Source organism: Lathyrus oleraceus, chromosome 1, assembly GCF_024323335.1.
Source record: "Lathyrus oleraceus cultivar Zhongwan6 chromosome 1, CAAS_Psat_ZW6_1.0, whole genome shotgun sequence".
NCBI lineage: Eukaryota > Viridiplantae > Streptophyta > Magnoliopsida > Fabales > Fabaceae > Lathyrus > Lathyrus oleraceus.
Genome location: NC_066579.1, coordinates 174,835,226 through 174,853,406, shown reverse-complemented (window position 1 = coordinate 174,853,406; position 18,181 = coordinate 174,835,226). Strand labels below are relative to the sequence as shown.

Genomic DNA, 18,181 nt, shown 5'->3' with positions numbered 1-18,181 from the left:
ATCATTTCTAGAAATATTAATTTAAAGGAAAATTATTTCTATCAATGTGTTTTGATAAATGAATAATCCATAAATAATTTGAGGTTTTATTTAATTAAATTTAAAAATTAAAAAATAAATGTGTGAAAATAATATAAGAGTGGAAGATTATGGTTGATTATTTTATATTCTCGTAAAAATATAAATGTGTGAAAATAATATATGAGTGAAAAATTATGATTGATTATTTTATATTATCATGAAAATGTAAAATTCTCATCCTTTGATATGGAATAAAAATAAAAAAATTCAAAACAAAATATATTTTCGAAAATAAAAAATACCCGTACATAACTTGTCAAAAACATAAAACAAACAAAGAATATGTGAATTTCATAAACAAATACCTCTTATACAAATCAATATCTCAAATATACCTTATTTCTTAAATCTCTCTCTTTTTTCACACTCTCTTCTCTACTTTATATCTTCGCAATTTCTCTTTCAAACCAAACACAATATCTCAAATATACCTTATTTCTTAATTTTTTCTTTATTTTCACACTCTCTTCTCTACTTTCTATCTTCATGATTTCTCTTTCAAACCAAACACAATATCTCAAATATACCTTATTTTTCAAATTTTTCTCTCTTTTCACACTCTCTTCTCTACTTTCTATCTTCACAATTTTTCTTTCAAACCAAACACAATATCTCAAATATACTCTATTTCTTAAATTTTTCTCCCTTTTCATACTCTCTTTCCTACTTTTTATCTTCACAATTTCTCTTTCAAACCAAACACCCCCTTAAAGCACAAACTTACAAATTATTAACAAATTCAAAAATTTCATTCAACTTTTATTAATTCACATGATTTATTAACGGTGTTATATATTTGGGGACAGGGAAGCATGTAATATGTATAATATAACTCAGTGAGCCAGCTTGCTATTAAGTCTTCAAGCAAACAAAAAGTACAAAATTATAATTATCAGAGTGCTTATAAGCATTAATCCCAAGTTGATTATCCCAATTCACTTTTTACAAGAATACATTTGAGCAACAAAATACCATTCAGACAAGAAGCCTGGGGCCTGCAGCTTTCAATCATCTTAATGAGAATAGGAGAAAGCAGCCCATTTGTCATCGCTGATCTGCATCAAAGCACCACCACTTTCGATACCAACATTTGTCTTTTTTGAATAAACAATGACCTTTTTTGGGCGCAAAGGGGTGTCGTCGTCTACTGCAGTTGACATATTATTTGTCCCAAAATCAACATTGCCGCCGTCGAAGAATGAAGGAATAGGCTTGCACTCTGTTGAGGAAGAAACTACTGAGAAGACATTTGTATCTCCAGATGAAGGCGATGTTTTCTCCACTGTAACAAAAACAAAATCAGAATATAGAATTGTAGTATCATGTGTTCTAAGTTCAAACTTTATCTCCTTCAAACGCATAATGTTAGCAGAGACATGATTATCATCAATACATTGCAAACTAAATGCTGAAATTACACCTCATTCTCACCTTAGACTAACGTCATTCAATGTTGACAGTTTAACAATAATAGATAAGAATCCATACAAAATATGAACATAATAGTGAGTTTCCTTGGAAAGTTATTCAAGATAACTAGCCAAATTTGCACCGAACTATGTAAAAACTTGGTCAGAAATACAGCTTCTAGTGGCTTATATATTGATACAGTTTACAACCGAATATTATTGTGTTCCAACTTGGTCCAACAGCATCACATCCAAAAAGGTTAGGTACTCTAGTATTCATCTTGAGGATGGTCCATGTTGGTTTCAGCCTGATAAACACCCAAGAAATTAGATTTTTGGATTAAACATGTGTTGCAAAGGTACGGGTACGTACCCGGTACAGGTACGCGAGTAGAAATCCATATGTGCTCTGATTTCTCTCAATAGAAGATGAAAAACTTGGTTGTGCAAGGAGTTTCAATGCAATGGAATGAAATTTAGGGATTGAAGATCCATAAGTTATCCATCATTTCTTTGGTTTCAAGATCCACCGATCATACAACGAATCAAATAGGCCAACCTCTACATCAGCCCTTGAAAAGCCCATTAAAAAAGCCTAAAACTATACCAATAGAAAAAAAAATTGAATTCGCATACCCAATATGTATCCAATATGTACCCGTTGGAGTACCGACTTAAAAGAAAAATAAATAAATAAATAGATACGGTGTTTGTACGTACCATACGAATACGCACCCGATACGTACCCGGTACCGATACTTTGCCTAAAATGGAGTACCCGTGCTTCACAGGATTAAACTCTATCAGATAGAGCACAAGAGAAATCCGTTATTGAAAAGCTGAAGGCAGATGTCATGGCAATCAAGAAATGAATAGTTAGGGGGACATTTTATTTGTTCGAACATACCATCACAATTCTGCGGCGGATCCAGATGCCTTGTCTAGAAGAGCTACCATTGCTTCCATTTTTATGGTAAACCCAGATGATTGGAAATGTTGAAGTATTGATATTGATTGTAATCAAATTTGTTATTATCTCTTAGAATTTAGGTTCGCCGTTGAGGGTTGCTCAAGCTTAATAAACACTACATGAACCATATATTTAGGCAATTTGAGATTAAATTCACCCCTTCATACCTAACACAATGAAGGTGTCGGAAGCTGCAACGAAAACAACGAAAACAACCCAAATGCCGCAATTAAGTGGGCTAAGAGCGGGCCGTAATGAAATGTCAGACAACTGATAAGTGTCAATCATAACTTATTTTGTGCATATAAACTTGATATTTTTCGTTTCTATTATGCGGTTTCGATCATTTATTAACCCGAGTTTGCATAGAAAGTCAATTAATGTGCATTTTACCTTGGAGTTCTTAATATGTGTGTTAGTATGCAGAAAAGGATGCAAGAAATCAAATTGAAGGCACAAATTCCATGAAAGAAGGCACAAGGCAAAGAAGACAAAGTTAAGTTTGCCCGTCCGGCACGGAGTGGCGAGCATAAAGCGAGCTTGCCGAGTGAGCTCTGGCAAACAAGAAGCGAGGTCAAAAGATAAAAATCCAGGGACAAAACTCGTGTTGGTCGCCCGACGAGGGTCTGAGCAATTGTGTTCGCCGAGCGAGTGCATGGTCGTCGAGCGAGACAAGATATTTTCATTAAGACGGTTTGATGCAATTTGACACGTGATGGGCCAAAAAGGTGACTTTCACCGGGCGAGCTCATGCTCGTTGGGCAAGACAGGACAATCACAACTTTCTATAAATAGGTCATTTTGCTGATTTTTACCCAATCTCAATAGTACATCATTCCATTTGATACTAAACCCTAGAAAACTCAATTTTGAGGCATTTGAAACTACAATCATTTAATCGGAGCTGGATTCTCATTCATTGTCGATTATTCAACTTGGATGCTCATTCATCTTCCTTTATTTATTGTAAAGCAAGCTACCATGGTTATGGGTAGCTAAACTCTCTTGTATCAAGATTAGATGTAATCAATTTAACTTGTATGTATTTCTTTTGATCTTTTGTATGTGAACAACTTGATAATCAATGTAGATGATAACCTTTGCTTTTATTGAATATTTGTGGTTTAAATCATTATTGAGAAAGATCTTTTAAGTCTTGACCTAAATTTATCATCTATCAAAGACCAAGTCTAGACATGGAAGTGGAATTTGATATTCACTTTATATCGGATCATTAATGTTATTTGTATTGTTTAATAGGTTAAGAGATCGTCGATTAAACAATACGGTAAAAATTGTAATATTGTCTTAGACATGCGTGGTATAGATGAGCGATACATGGTTATGTTGATTATAAATGAAGCTCACATGTTTGATTAATCGAATACATACAAAGTAGGTTGATGAAATTCAGTCTTGATATGTCTTTTAAAACGTTAATCTTTCTAAACTTTTATCATTGCTACAAACTCTTATGAACGTTACTTTCACCAAACCAAAACCAATCGAAACCATCACTTAAGACATTGTAAATTGTAGAACGGCGGTAATATCGCATCAATCCCTGTGGAGACGATAAAACAAATACCCACTAAAAACACTTTCAACAAAATGGCGTCGTTGTCGGGGATTGTTGTTTGCAATAGTTTATCTTGTTTTAAGTTTTTTTGTACTGTTATCTCTTATCTCACTCATTTCTCATCCCATGTATTTTTTAATTTGCTTGATTAGCTTTTCAGAACTCTGTTTATGAGAGGAAGTGTACCCTCAGATCAACTTCTTTTTCATCTTGAGATTGAAAGAACTGCTCGTAAACTTAATAGCAAGACCAGAAGGAGAAGACAACTAGCTAAGGAAAGAAGAGAACGTGAAGGAACTTCTAATAGTACTCCATCAACAACTCCTATTTTTACACCGGTCATGGTAGATCCACCTCCTCCTCCACCTCCCGCAAGAGGTCCTTGTACAAATAGTCTGAGGGAAATGCTCAGTTTGCTAGAACTGCAAACAATGGAAGACACTCGCAGATGAAGATCGGGATACTTCAACTTTTGTATGCAAATCCCTTCATAGGGCTTGATCATGAAGATCCTTACACACACCTTATAAAATTCTATGAGATTGTCGGTGCAATGGAGCTCCAGAAGCGGACGAAGAGCAAGTGTTCAAGAGACTATTCCCACATTCTTTGATTGGAAAAGCAAAAGAATGGTATCTTGATCAACCTACTCAAACAATGATCGATTGGAATGTGTCAAGAGAAAAAAATTCTTGAGAGATTCTTTCCACACAATAGGTTCATGGAAGCAAAGACTTCAATTGCGGTTTTCTCTCAAGGTGCAAGTGAATCCCTTAATGAAGCTTGGGAGCGGTTCAAGTCAATGTTAAGGAAATGTCAAGGTCATGGTTTTGATGAACTTACTCAAATCCATATCTTTCGTCATGGACTCCAACCACAACCCAAAATTCTATTGGATGCAACTGCGGGTGGTTCTTTGATGTCAAAGAGTGCGGAAGATGCAATAGCTATTATTGATAGAATGACGCTTAATGATCATCAAGGTCAACACAACAGAGGTACGGCACAAAGAAAACCAGGAATCATTGAATTGGACACAAATGATGCAATCTTGGCACAAAATAAATTGATATCTCAACAAGTTGAAGAGCTTACAAAGCAAATGTCTAAGCTTCCTCAACAACTCAAGGAGATGCAAGGAGTGCAAAGCAACAATCAACAAGCATCATTTTGTGAACTTTGCAATGGTGATCATCCTACGGGATATTGTCCTTCGGCAAATGAGGAAGCAAATTATATAGGGAATCAAAGTCGAAATCAATACCAACCAAGGCAAGCACCTTATCAAAACAATCAAGGTTATCAACAAAAAGGAAACAACCAACAATATGGCCAAGGGTGGCGACAGGAAGCCGGACCTTCAAACCGACAAAATCCTTATCAAAACTATAATCAACCTTCTCAACCTCAAGGTGGCCATTCAAAGATGGAAGACACTCTCACCCAATTCATGCAAATGTCAACGACAAACCAAAAGAGTACCGATGCGGCCATCAAAAATCTTGAGACTCAAATTGGTCAATTGTTTAAGCAATTAGCTGATCAACCACAAAGGAACTTTTTCCGCAAACACTCAAGACAATCTGAAGGAGCATTTTAAGTCTATTCTAACTCGTAGTGGTAGAAAAATTAACATGAGCATTGGTGATGAAGTGGAGGAAGAGAAAATTGTAGTAGAAAAGGAGAAGGGAAAAAATGAGATTGAAGTAGAAAAAAATGTTGAGGGAGAATTTATTGAAAAAGAGAAACTTGAAAAAATAGAAGTAGAAAAGAAAAATAGAGAGGAAAAGAAGAAAAAAGTCAAAAGGGGGAGGAAAAGATGAATAATATTCCGGTTCAAAATTTGTCATATCCTCATGCTCCTTCCAAGAAGGACAATGCTATGCATTATGCTCGAATCTTGGATCTATTTAGTCGGTTGCAAATCAATATTCCATTTTTCGAGGCTCTTGAGCAAATGCTACATATGCAAAGTTCATGAAGGACATCCTTACAAAGAAAAGAAGATATACGGATCAAGAAACCATCACTCTTGATGCTAGTTGTAGTGCAATCATTCAAAGGACTCTCCCGCGGAAAGAAGGCGATTCGGGAAGGGTTACATTACCGGTCACCATAGGTAATGAATACATTGACAAAGCATTGATTGATTTGGATTCTAGCATCAACTTGATTCCGTTATCCGTGGTTTAATGGCTAAGAAATATTGAAATGAAATCAACTAAAATGACATTACAATTGGCCGACAAGTCTAGAATCCGTCCTCATGGAATAGCTGAAACAAGTCTAGAATCCGTCCTCATGGAATAGCTGAAGATGTTCTAGTCAAGGTGGACAAATTCTTTTTTTCGATTGATTTTGTTGTCATATACATGGAAGAAGATGATGATACACCATTAATTCTAGGCCGACCTTTCATGAAGACCGCAAGAATGATGAATGATGTTGATGATTGTATAATGAAGGTTAGAGTTCAAGATAAAGAGGTGTGTTTCACCCTGTCTGAAGGCATGAAGTATTCCAAATTTAAGGGAGATGGTTTCCGAATGGATGACACAAATGAAGATTTATTGGATGCGAAAAGGCAATCGTGTTGGAAGATTCTGTTTCGAAAGAAATCCGGACGGTTATGAAAAAGGTTGAAAAGATATCTTGGTGGTGAAATTGATCGGTTAACTACAATTCCTCTTGGTGATCCGTTATTTCACAACCGAACCGTCGAGTTAATTGACATTGAACAAGCGCTTATTGGGAGACACCCTAATCTTGTAAGTATTCTGATTCTTGCTTGAATTTACTGCATTTTAGTGTTAGTATAGAATTGTGAACAAATGGAGTGGTGAAAATGCCAAAATTCTGCTGTCTGTCTGGTTCGCCCCATCTTCGTTGGGCGACCTCGCCTCAGTTTCGCTGGATGAGCCTTGCGAATTCTGGCCACCAGATTTGCTTTTAACACACTTTTGAAAAGAGAAAAAAAATCTTTTGGACTTCATGTGTGTGGGCCCATTTCATCATCAGAATTGGTATTTCATTTGTTTCATTTACCCTTTCACTCACTCTATTCTACTCAAAACCCTAACTCAAGAGAACAAAAAAAAATCACTACACAAGTCTTCAAGATTCAAACCCTCATCCCATTTGTATTTTCTTTTCCCATTCAAGACAGGTATGTATCTCTATTCTTAACTCATTGATGAAACTTGGAAATCATTGGGAATTATCTTTGACTAGGTTTGGTAGTTTGGAACTTAGGAGTAGTTTCTTTAAGTAAGTTTCATTAGTGGGTAGTATGGTGATTGTGATCCTCTATTCTTAATGAATTTTATCTTAAGGGTTTCTAAATAATAGCATGCTTAAATTTTGGGGGTATGGTTGTTTGTCTGAACCACCTGGAGAAGACAGAATTTTGTGCCCTCGTCGGACGAGTTCTTACTCGCTGGGCGCGCTCGCCCCAAGTTCGTTGGACGAGCATGGCAGAATTTGTGAAAATTTTGGTTTTTGTTTGGTGCATGTTGAACCTTAATTGTTAATTGTCCTCCCTATATTCCTAACAAGGTTGTGTTTGTTATTGCTGGTTGTTGTTCGTGTTTTGCAGATGGCACCTCCAAAAACAACAAACGGAGTCTCAAAGAAGCAGAAGGCGGGAGAGAGCACCTCTAGTCAACCTAGGTCATTTGATTCGAGCCGCTTCAAGGGGGCTGAACAGGCTGAGAGGTATAAGAAGCTTGAGAAAAGGAAGATATGGGTTGAGAAACTGTTCAACATTAATTGGCAAGGGACATATAGAGTTGTGGCAAATATTTTTGAGACAAAGAAGTGGGATGAGGTGATAAGCCCTCCGGAGCGCATTAACTTTGATTTGGTAAGGTAGTTCTATGCGAACGCCCTTCCAAACGATGAGGAAGCTTTCACTTGGACCACTTATGTGCAAGGAAAAGGTTTGTGGTTTGATAGAGACGCTATAAACGTGGTTTTAGACAATTCTCTCAATTTGGAACTTGGAGAGACGGATGATTACCGCCTCCAGCTGAACAGGCATAAAAACATTGAGGCGATGTTCAGTTCTCTTTTGTTGGTAGGGCGTAGTGTGCAGATGCGTTGTACCTGTAACTGACAGATGTCAGTATACGATAGTTGTAACCTGCTATAACTCAGCATGTATATAAGCCGGTGGTTGTAACTGAATCAAACAGAAAATAGAAAAACAGTTTTTGAGATCAAGAATCTTTCACTATTTCTAATATGGTATAAGTTACCTAGTATGGTTTCCTTTTCTAGAGTTATTCTAAAGTCCAGTTCTCATTCCTCTTCTCCTACCACTAGTGTCACTTTGTCCCCTCTTCCTTGTAATAATTCCGGTTCACCTACCACTAGTGTCACTTCGTCCCCTCTTCCTTATAATAATTCCGAGTCCAATAACTATACTTCACATATATCCAGTCCAATGTCTCAAACTAATTCAACCAGAGTTCATACTCCAGCTTCTCCTAATGTGACTACTTCTATCCGGTCAGAGTCCAGCTCCAATTATGACTCATTAGAGGCTTCTTTGTCCAGTTCCACTACTTCTCCGAATGAGTAATTTTGTTATTGACAACTCAAGTTCTATTCCTCCTAAAGCCAAAACCGCTAAGTGTCAAACCAGTTAATGCTCATCTCATGCAAACTATAGCTAAATCTAGTTTTGTTCAACCGAGATTTGAACCAAGACTTTTTTTTACTCATACTGAACCAAAAACAGTTAAACAAACTCTATTAGATCATCGGTGGAAGGCAGCTATGCAAGTTCAGTTTGATGCTTTGCAACAGAACAAAACATGGACAGTGGTTCCATTACCACCAAATAGACAAGCTATTGGTTGTAAAGGATCTTTAGAGTCAGGGAAAACCCAGATGGTAGTGTTGACAGATTTAAGCCACGTTTGGTTACTATAAATACTATAAATCCAATTTGAGTTAACTGATTCTATAAATAGTAATCTGTACTCCACTAATCATTCAAGAAATATAATGCACACGGGTGTCTGTGAATGACATGGGAAGAGAAAGTATCAATGAACAACCTTAAACAATAAAATGGTGTAAACAACATGAAAAGCGCTCAGAAAGCGAGAAAGAAACCCCCAAAAGTTGGAAGGCCTCTGTTAGACCTCTTACTCGGAATTTGTATAAGAGAAAAAGAGCAAAACTGATTATGTCAGTTATAGGAAAATTAATGCTAACAGTGAATGCTAGTTATGGGGCATTATGTTAGACCTCTTATACGAAATGTGTGTAGGAGGAAAGGGAAGAACTTATTATATCAGTTATAGGAAATTAGTGGAAATTAGTGCTAGCTATGGGGCAGTTGCACTATAGGACAGTAATAAATTCAAAGTGGAATTTGGAAAGGTAGAGATCAAAGGCTCTCGAAATCCTTGGTGTTCTCATACTTCTTTCATTTTCTTCTGTTGCTTTGTCTTCTTATACAGTACGAGTGTATATCTCTGTGAGGCTGTTTTCCTCAAGGGATAATTCAATAAAAACAGTGGTTATTCAATTATCTATCTATTTTGGTACCAGTTCTATCAACTGGTATCAGAGCACTACCATCCTTGTTACGTTAATGGTGGAATGTGACTAGAAAAGGGCCATTTTGGCATTAGGGAGGTGCAGACCCTCGAAGTTCTGCAATATCATTCTATAATCGAAGGGATTTTCCCTATTTCTTATTCTATACCAGTTGGTTTCCATCACATTACTGCTGTGAGCAGTAATTACTTATGTAATGATCTATGTCTATTCAGTTCTGGATGGTGTGTAACAATAAAAAGGAAAGACACTGAACAGGTGCAGTTTATCTTTAGAAATTCAGAGTGGAATTTGGAAATGGGGAGTTCCAAGGCACTTGAACTCCTTGGTGGTACCGATACTCATACTTCTCTATCTTTGAAACTGTGTACTCTTTCATTACCTGAATTTATTAAGTCAGCAGTGAATATGTAAGTTCTTAACTGTTTTTGACTTGGTTTAACCCTTACTTACACAGGTAAACAAGACAACACATGAGAAGTAACAATCACGAGATTAGTGTAAAGGGTGAAGATACTTCTCTCAAGTCTCGCGATTGTTACTTCTCAACCTCAAAACAAAGTGCAAGGGGTGAGGATACTTCTCTTTCTTTTTTTTAACTTCTCTTCAACTTGTGCTCTAGATTAGTGTTACAATTTTGTTGCCAGAAATAGAGATATATATAATCCACAATTTTGTTGCAAAAGTGAGCACAGGGTAGAAATGACAAGACAAGAGCTTTGATGACTCACCTTTAACTTTGTTAGGTAAATTCTGGATGACTAATCCAGGGCTTACAGATGTTTCTCCATTTGAATGGTGTTGCAGACCAGTTATGACATTTTCCTTTGGGCAGTTAGATGAAAACTCAGGAGCTTGTCCATCATGAGCTGACAAACATAAGTACTGTGAGTATTATTTCTAGTAGATAGAAAGGAAAAAAAAACTCTTATATCTTAATATGATGATGATGATGATGACAACAAAAAAATGATTTAGATGTCACTAACTGAAAAGAGTACCCTGATTATTTGATTTTACAAAGGAAGAAAACATTGAAGTCCAATAACTAGATAAACAAAACAAACTACAGTTCAAGAATTCTAGTCAATATTGTGCTTTAGTAGTTAAATCTTTTCGATATTTTTGTTTATTTCGATTATTTAGCTAGAGCGTAATGCAAAAACATTTGAGCATAATTTTCTGCCTTTATTGCATTGATGAGATAGGGCAATCTCTTTCTTTTATTCCTGGTGCTCTTCCTACAAATAAGTTCAAAGAGTTTGTATCAGTGCAATCAGGCTATATTTTGCCGTGTTCACTTACCATGTTGTACTTTTCGTGCTTTTTTTCCCTAAAAAACGATGCAGTATCTAATTTTTAATAGCTCAAAGGTTGTCCAATGATTTCTTAATAACATCTCGTCTAATGAAAATGGTATAACTTGTCATTAGAGTCTACAATCAGAGCCACCAGCAACAGGAGAATTGGAAAGGCACATGGATATTTAACAACCATAAACGGACAATAAAAAACTTCTATTTGGTCAACATCAAAGACTACACGATCTTGTTTAGTTATTTTCAGTTAACTTTATACTACTAGACCATTAACACAAAGATATCAAGCCAACATGAGATATGATGAGCACTCAATAACAAGGTAAACAAATATACCTGTACAAAAATAAAACTCTACAGATACCCTAAAGTAAGCTACCCTTACCCTATACTTCCTAATACATTATTTTGTGGTTAAGAGTGAGATCAACAGTCAGATGCATGTTGGGATACAAATAAGATCCTTTACCCTATAATTATACTCTTATACGTCAAATTCAACTTTCAAGAAACTTGGCCTCAGGGACTCGGATTTCTTATCATCCATATTTATGGGCATATGTCAGAATGGAACACTATGACACTAATATTATAAAAATACCTTTACGTTTTTTCAAAGTTGTATAAGCAACCTTGGCTGCAGTCATCTCTGCCTGCTTCTTGGATTTAGATTCCTGACCAGTAAATACCACCCCTTCTACCTCCACTTGTGAGGTAAATATAGGCTTGTGAGCCTCGCCAGATTTATTGGTACTATATACAGGCAATTTAGATCCTTCCTTTTGGACTAACTCTTGCAAAAGATTCTTGTATACCCCAATATCATCCTGAAATTCAGACAATCATGTGGATGTAAAGAGCACTAAACCTTGTAGTTATAGAGTAAGAAAGTTATCTAATTGGCCATAAGTGAGTAATACTAACCTCTTGAACTCCATTTGGTGATAATGATTTAAAAGCAATTTCAGCTGCTGCATGTTCAGCTTCCTTCAATGTAGAATAGAACTTAGGACTCTGGAAGGTATGTCCATCAATTGTAACTTTGCATCCGAAACGCATGGCATGAGGTGGACCCTCCCACTCAGGAGCATACTCCGGAAGACTTAAGTTTCTCTTTTGTGCATAGTTTTGGAGCTGATTCTTGTACAAGTGAATCATAACTACGACAATGTTGAATGTCAAAAAATCAAACTCATAAGTAATATAATCAGTATGATTAACCATAAACAAAAGAATATAAACCATCATAGTGAAAGGATAAGTAACAAAAAAAAACAAATATGTTATGTTGATATTGTCAACTTCCTCTTTCTCAAATTCTCTAACCATGGCTTGGCTGATCTATGAATCCAACCCTCCCTAAAGCTTTAAGGACCATTGTTTTTTATTGCTTTGTAAATTCCCCGGATCAACATTGCCATTCAACAAATTATTGAGATTTGAAAATTTAGAAGAAATTTTACAGTTCATTTATCTCAAATGTTATTATATCTGCTTTTTGCCATTATCACTGACCTCCCAGAACAAAACACCAAACAATCTCATAAAGCATGTAAGTTGAATCAAACCAATACGGAAAAGAAAAGTGACGCCTTAGTAGTAAACAAAGGTAGCTGATAAAGTAGGCTATTGTTTTATGGCACATATCACATGCTATGTTCTTTAGAGCAAGGACACGGGCTGATATGAAAAACTGTTCCAACGCACTGAGGAAACATGTTAATCGTGTATTTGTTTGTTTTTTAACTCAAACATGGCCATTTAACACTGAAAAATAAAATTAGGATTGAACTCGTACATGGCTAATTAGGTTCTGGTTTCTAAATACTAGTATTATTGAAACAGAACACATATCATGATATTGTAAATCTAGAAGCCATGAATGTGTTAGGAAGGGGTCAAGATATGCATCATGATTCCTTTTTTACAATTTTCAATTATGTGTGTGCACTCTAATGAAATGAAAATCTGTGTACCACTCAACTGAGTGTCAAATTAATAAAATAAACAAAAGACAGAAATCAAATTACTTTTCAGATCATGTGCTTCCGGGACATCTGTAACAGTTGGGACGGGGCTATTGATCCGAGGAGTTTGGCATGCTGGTTCTGAACTTGGTTGCAGCACTCTGTTAGTGGCAAGTGTGTTACCAACATTAGGGCTTTGAACAGGTGAACCTGCAGGTCCAATAGAAATAAACATGAAGCTTTTGTAAAGATTAAAATCTGGAATATAGTGTCACAAAAGATTCTTTTAGGGGATCAATTATGTTACATGTGTGCCTAGAAGAAGATCAAATGTCCCTACATTTGGTTACTGAGTAAGGAACACAACACAATTCAAGTGAGTTCTTACCTCCTTTAATGTATATGAAAGTATTAACCAAACTAGTAGTATAATGGCACCCACTATGCAGTTAATATCATTTCCATGCAAAGAGAAAGTTGTCAAACTACAACTGCATACTACTTACACCCAACGAAATTTAACTAAGTTGAGGTGGAGAGAGGGGCGGATTATTTTTAATTTGAGTTTTTTAGTTCAATTTTTTAAGGGCATGGGTTGGGAGCAAAATATTTCCTGAGTCAAGTTTAGCTCACCTCCAATATTGGGGAGTTTAGAGGACAAAGAAGATGTGTTTATTAACTTTTGTTTTTCACTTTTTTAGTACAAATGTCTGAAAGCAAAACCAACAAAAGAAAGTAACATTCAGAAATTAAGCAAGTCCTTATAATTCTAAGCACTACTGTCCTTCATAAAATTTAAATAAATCCTCAACAAATGCAGCAATTAATAACATAGTGTTATAACTCATTAACTACAATTTTTCATCCAAATGCATTAATTAACCGCAGTTTTCATTTTTAAAAAGAGAAAGCACGCCAAACATAAGTACTTTATCTGGACCAATTTAAGTATTTTATCCATGAACATTCTGACCTATTTAATCATGAGAAGTAAAAAGTAACAATTTAATCCTTAAAAATGTCAAATGCAGATCAAATTAGTCTCTAAGAGAAGTAAAACATCACTAAAAAGAGCACATGACATTCTTAAGAACTAAATTAGGAGCCCTCATTTGTTCAGAAATCAAATGTCTCCTGTGTCCCTGTACATTATCAGGACAAATTTGAGTATTTACTCGATGAATTAAAACAATCTTTATGTCGTGACAGTATAAAAAACTACTTGAGCATCTAATTAAACCATACTATGATGTTACGTTATATTATTATATCATAAAATATCTTAATTCTCTACAAATATCTACTGATAAGATATAGTTGGATGCAAATGTAGAAAACCTAATGTATACAAATTAAATCCTTAAAAGAGTGAGGAAAACGCAGAAACAACAATGGCATGTGTGGAAACAACAATAAGAACAGAACTTGCAGAGATGTAACCTGGATAAAATGAAGAACTTGTAGAAGCAGAAACACTAGGTTGAGGAAAAGACGAGAGATTAGGAAGAAAAGGATAATAAATAGGTTTTGTTGAGAGAAATGATTAAACGCAGACATAGTATCATTGCTTTGGGATAAATTGATGGTTCGGGAAGGTGACGAGGAATTAAAAGGGGTGGAATTGACAGTAACGGAAACGGGGTTGTAAGTGGTCCTTCTCTTGTCACATGAAATGTTATCAGAGTTTAATATATAAACTAGTATTTTGCTTTTCGTAAAATCCCTCTTCTCCCCCTCAATCATGATATTTCATTAGTTTTCCGACTGCGATTGAGGCCATTCAGTCAATTATCCGCAACTATCAAGGATTGCAAGACTTAAAACTTTGACTGTTGTTTTCACTTTTAATAACAAAAGTGTCCCAAACAATTTTAAAAACATTGAAACTAAACAGTAACTGATGTACTTAAAAGAGAAAGCACGACAAAACATACCAATATATAATTTATAACTCTTCTTCTAACATGCAAGCACCATTCTTTTTCAAAAAAAAACATGTAAGCACCATTTCCCTCATTAAAATCGAAATAAACCATCAAAACAGACACAACAAATAATTTTGTTAATCAACATGAACAACCACAATTCAATAATCACAATTTATGTTCAAAATCCAAATGCATTAGTTAGAGTAAATATCAAAGTAGATCCCAACAAAAATCACTAAACCCTACTTGATCATAGTGTTATCGAATGTCGACCATGGCGACACTGTGGCGGATATAAGTGGCGGTTTTTGGGCTTGCCACAATGGGCAAATATCAGCCGATACTGCCGGGTTTTCCGCCATGAACCGTCATCTGTCATAGACAACACAGCTTGATCATGAGAAATAAAAAAAAATGACAGATGTACGTCAAAGAAGTCTCTAATAGAACTAAAATCCCACTAAAAAGGACATATTCGACATTCTTAAAGGCCAAATTAGTACTTCTTCCTTTTTCAAAGATCAAATACGTGCCCGCGTATTTTATCGCGGCCATTTTAGGGTAATTTCTCCATACACACCGAAACCTATTTAATCTTCACAAATAAAAAGTAACAATTTGATCCTTAAAATGTCAAATACATGTCAAGTTAGTCTCTGATAAAACTAATATCACCAAAAGTTATACTAAAAACAACACATTTGACATTCTTAAGAACTAAATCAGTACTTCTCATTTTTCACATAACAAACATGTCTCATATGTCTCCGTGTATATTTACTCGATGAATGAAAACAATTTTTATGCAGCGACAATGTAAAACTTTTGGGGAGGGATTGTCTACCTTTCAGTCCTCTACCTTTGGTGACCTTCTATCTATCTATCTATAAACAAAAACAAAAACAAAAATAGGTTCCCTCCACTAGAGGTCCAAGGATGTTGAGGCAGCTTGCATCCTAGGTCCAAGCTTTTTACTGAAAAAAAGCCAATGGGTGACCATCTTGCACTTGTACAGCTTCGGTACCCATATTGAACGCATCAGTTTCGATAACAAACCACTTGGAAATATCTAGGAGATGTAAGACAAGGGCTGCAACCATAGCCTGTTTCAAAGCCTCAAAGGTTGTAGATGCAGCAGGGGACCAACAAAAAGAATCATGGCACAATAAATCAATTAATGGAGCAGCAATGCTCGCGTAGTTGGCAAAAAAGTGGCGATAATAACCAGTGAGCCCAAGAAAGCCACGGAGTTGCTTGACCATGATGGGAATAGGCCACTTAACCATAGCCTCCAATTTGCTAGGGTTGGCATGAACACCTAGTGACGAAACAATATGCCCCAAATACTCAATAGATTCGAAGAGTTGGTCCCACGAGACCAACCTTTGGTGTTGTTTGGATTATCATCTCAAGGTGCTTCATACACACAAGCCATAGAAAATGCTTCCATCATATAAGCATTGATTCAGATATTTCGGTGACTTTGTTCATCAAGTCTTCAAACTACGCCTAGAATGCAGCGACATGTCTGATTTGTGAGAGCTTTGTAAGATCACCTTTGACGTCCTCATACGTCGTGGAACCAAATCGGTGGCAAATAGCTTCATGGAAAACTGACCACTACAGCAGAAGACTATTTTGTGTCGCCGACTAAAACCACGCGGAAGTGCGGCCGTCCAACTGGAATGCTACAATTTGCAGACGTGAAGCTTTCAGCGTGTCATGAAAATCAAAGAACACTTTGATTTGGACTAACCAATCAGTGAGATTTGAACCATCAAAGCGAGGAACACTTAGCTTAAGGGTTCGCGACACATGATGGGCGAGTAGAGACCATTCTTCGAGTGACTCCTAGAAATTTAAAAAGAGAGGTTTGGGGGGAGAATAGAATCTTCTTTATCATTCAACATAACCAAAAATGACTCTCAAGTACATCATATAAAATTCAGGTCATAACAAACTTGTGTAAAAAGCGGAAATAGAATATCAAAATGAGAAATAAAATTCCTTAATCAACTAGTGATTCTTCTTAGGGTTCCTCTTTGTTTCACACTCATAGTCTTGCATCCAAAAAGGCTTCTTGGACTCTCTCTTCCCCTCTATTGGGCCTTCCACAGCCGTAACACTTTCTTCAATCGGCCCTTCTTGCTCTAGTGTTGGGCTATTATCATTTATCCGTTTGTGCCATATCAGATTTGAACCCTAATTAGACCCAACCCTAGTTGGAATCCATTTCCTAAATACACTAATCTCACGTTATCAAATTCCAAAGCAAAAAAATCCATTTTCCAAAACTTCTATACTGATACTTCTAATCAAATCACAACATGAAGCCACTTTGTAACACAATTAGATCTTAAAATACCTCAACAAATATCTACTAACAACAAAAATAATCAAATCCTTAAAACAACAGTGAAATCTCATCCAATACCATTTCATCTCTACTAATAACACACAATGTGATACATTTGCAACAAAACAAAAAAATCTAGCGTACACAAATCGAAAACGCACCTTGCGAAAGTGCTGCATTGAGAGAACCGGAGAAGCTAGGTTGAGGAAAAGTAGATAGATTAGGAAGAAACGGCGGAGAAATAGGGTTTTGTTCAGAGAAATGATTAAACGCGAGAAAGGCGGCGTCGTTTTGGGACAGCTTAAGGGTTCGCGAGGGTGTTGAAGAAGTAAAAGGGATGGAATTGACGGTAACGGTAGTGGTGAAAAGAGGATTGTGCGGTGGTCCGGCTCTTGTGGTGTCGTATACCGGTAAACACCATGATTTCTTCTGGCATAGCTCTTGAAGCTTGTTTTTGTACATTGCTGATGAAGAAGAAGTTGAAATATTGTAACTGTGTAACTTGTAGTGTGTAGGTTTTTTTCTCAGAGTGATGATTTTTTTGGGTCTGAACCCAAATGATGGGTTTTATTATGTCGGATTATTGAGTGTAAATTGATGATGGAAATAGTGAGATACTATTATTATGATTTGTTGACGATGGAATATAGAGAGTGAGAATAAAAAATAAATAAAAATAAAAAAATAATATTTAAAAAGAAACGAAAGGGGTATTATTATTATTATTATTATTATTATTATTTATTTATTTATGATAAAGTGTTTTAAAATTGAAAAAAAATGAATGATGTATCAAAAGTGTAAATTAATATTATTACAATCATATATCTTATTAAATTAGATTAAAAAATTTTAATTAATTATATGACACGATAGAATTAGAATTTTAAACAAATTATTTGACATAACAAAATAATAAATTTTTTATTAAAAAAAATTCATAGAGTAAAAATTATTTAATGTGTTGATTTTTTTACTTTATAAGAGTTTTTTTTATTTTT

The 18,181-nt window shown here is 35.6% G+C and overlaps 1 protein-coding gene across 1 annotated transcript; it reads right to left on the bottom strand.

Annotated features, from left to right (window-relative positions):
* Window positions 1–901: 901 nt before the first annotated feature.
* LOC127125774 (double-stranded RNA-binding protein 6) lies at window positions 902–17,794 on the bottom strand. The gene is made up of 6 exons (XM_051054601.1): window positions 17,342–17,794; window positions 12,960–13,106; window positions 11,854–12,089; window positions 11,531–11,756; window positions 10,342–10,479; window positions 902–1,363 (listed from the first exon to the last, which is right to left on the bottom strand). Exons 1-6 carry the CDS (start codon window positions 17,640–17,642, stop codon window positions 1,095–1,097), a joined length of 1,317 nt encoding a protein of 438 aa, XP_050910558.1. The 5' UTR covers window positions 17,643–17,794; the 3' UTR covers window positions 902–1,094.
* Between the last annotated feature and the right edge of the window lie 387 nt (window positions 17,795–18,181).

Bases quoted from the DNA above. Each gene is read 5' to 3' on its own strand.
- LOC127125774 (XM_051054601.1), bottom strand. From the start codon at position 17,642: ATGTACAAAAACAAGCTTCAAGAGCTATGCCAGAAGAAATCATGGTGT. The intron at 13,107-17,341 runs GTGCGTTTTCGA...TTGGACCTGCAG, and splicing joins CAATGCAGCACTTTCGCAAG to GTTCACCTGTTCAAAGCCCT. The intron at 12,090-12,959 runs GTAATTTGATTT...ACATTGTCGTAG, and splicing joins GGAAGCACATGATCTGAAAA to TTATGATTCACTTGTACAAG.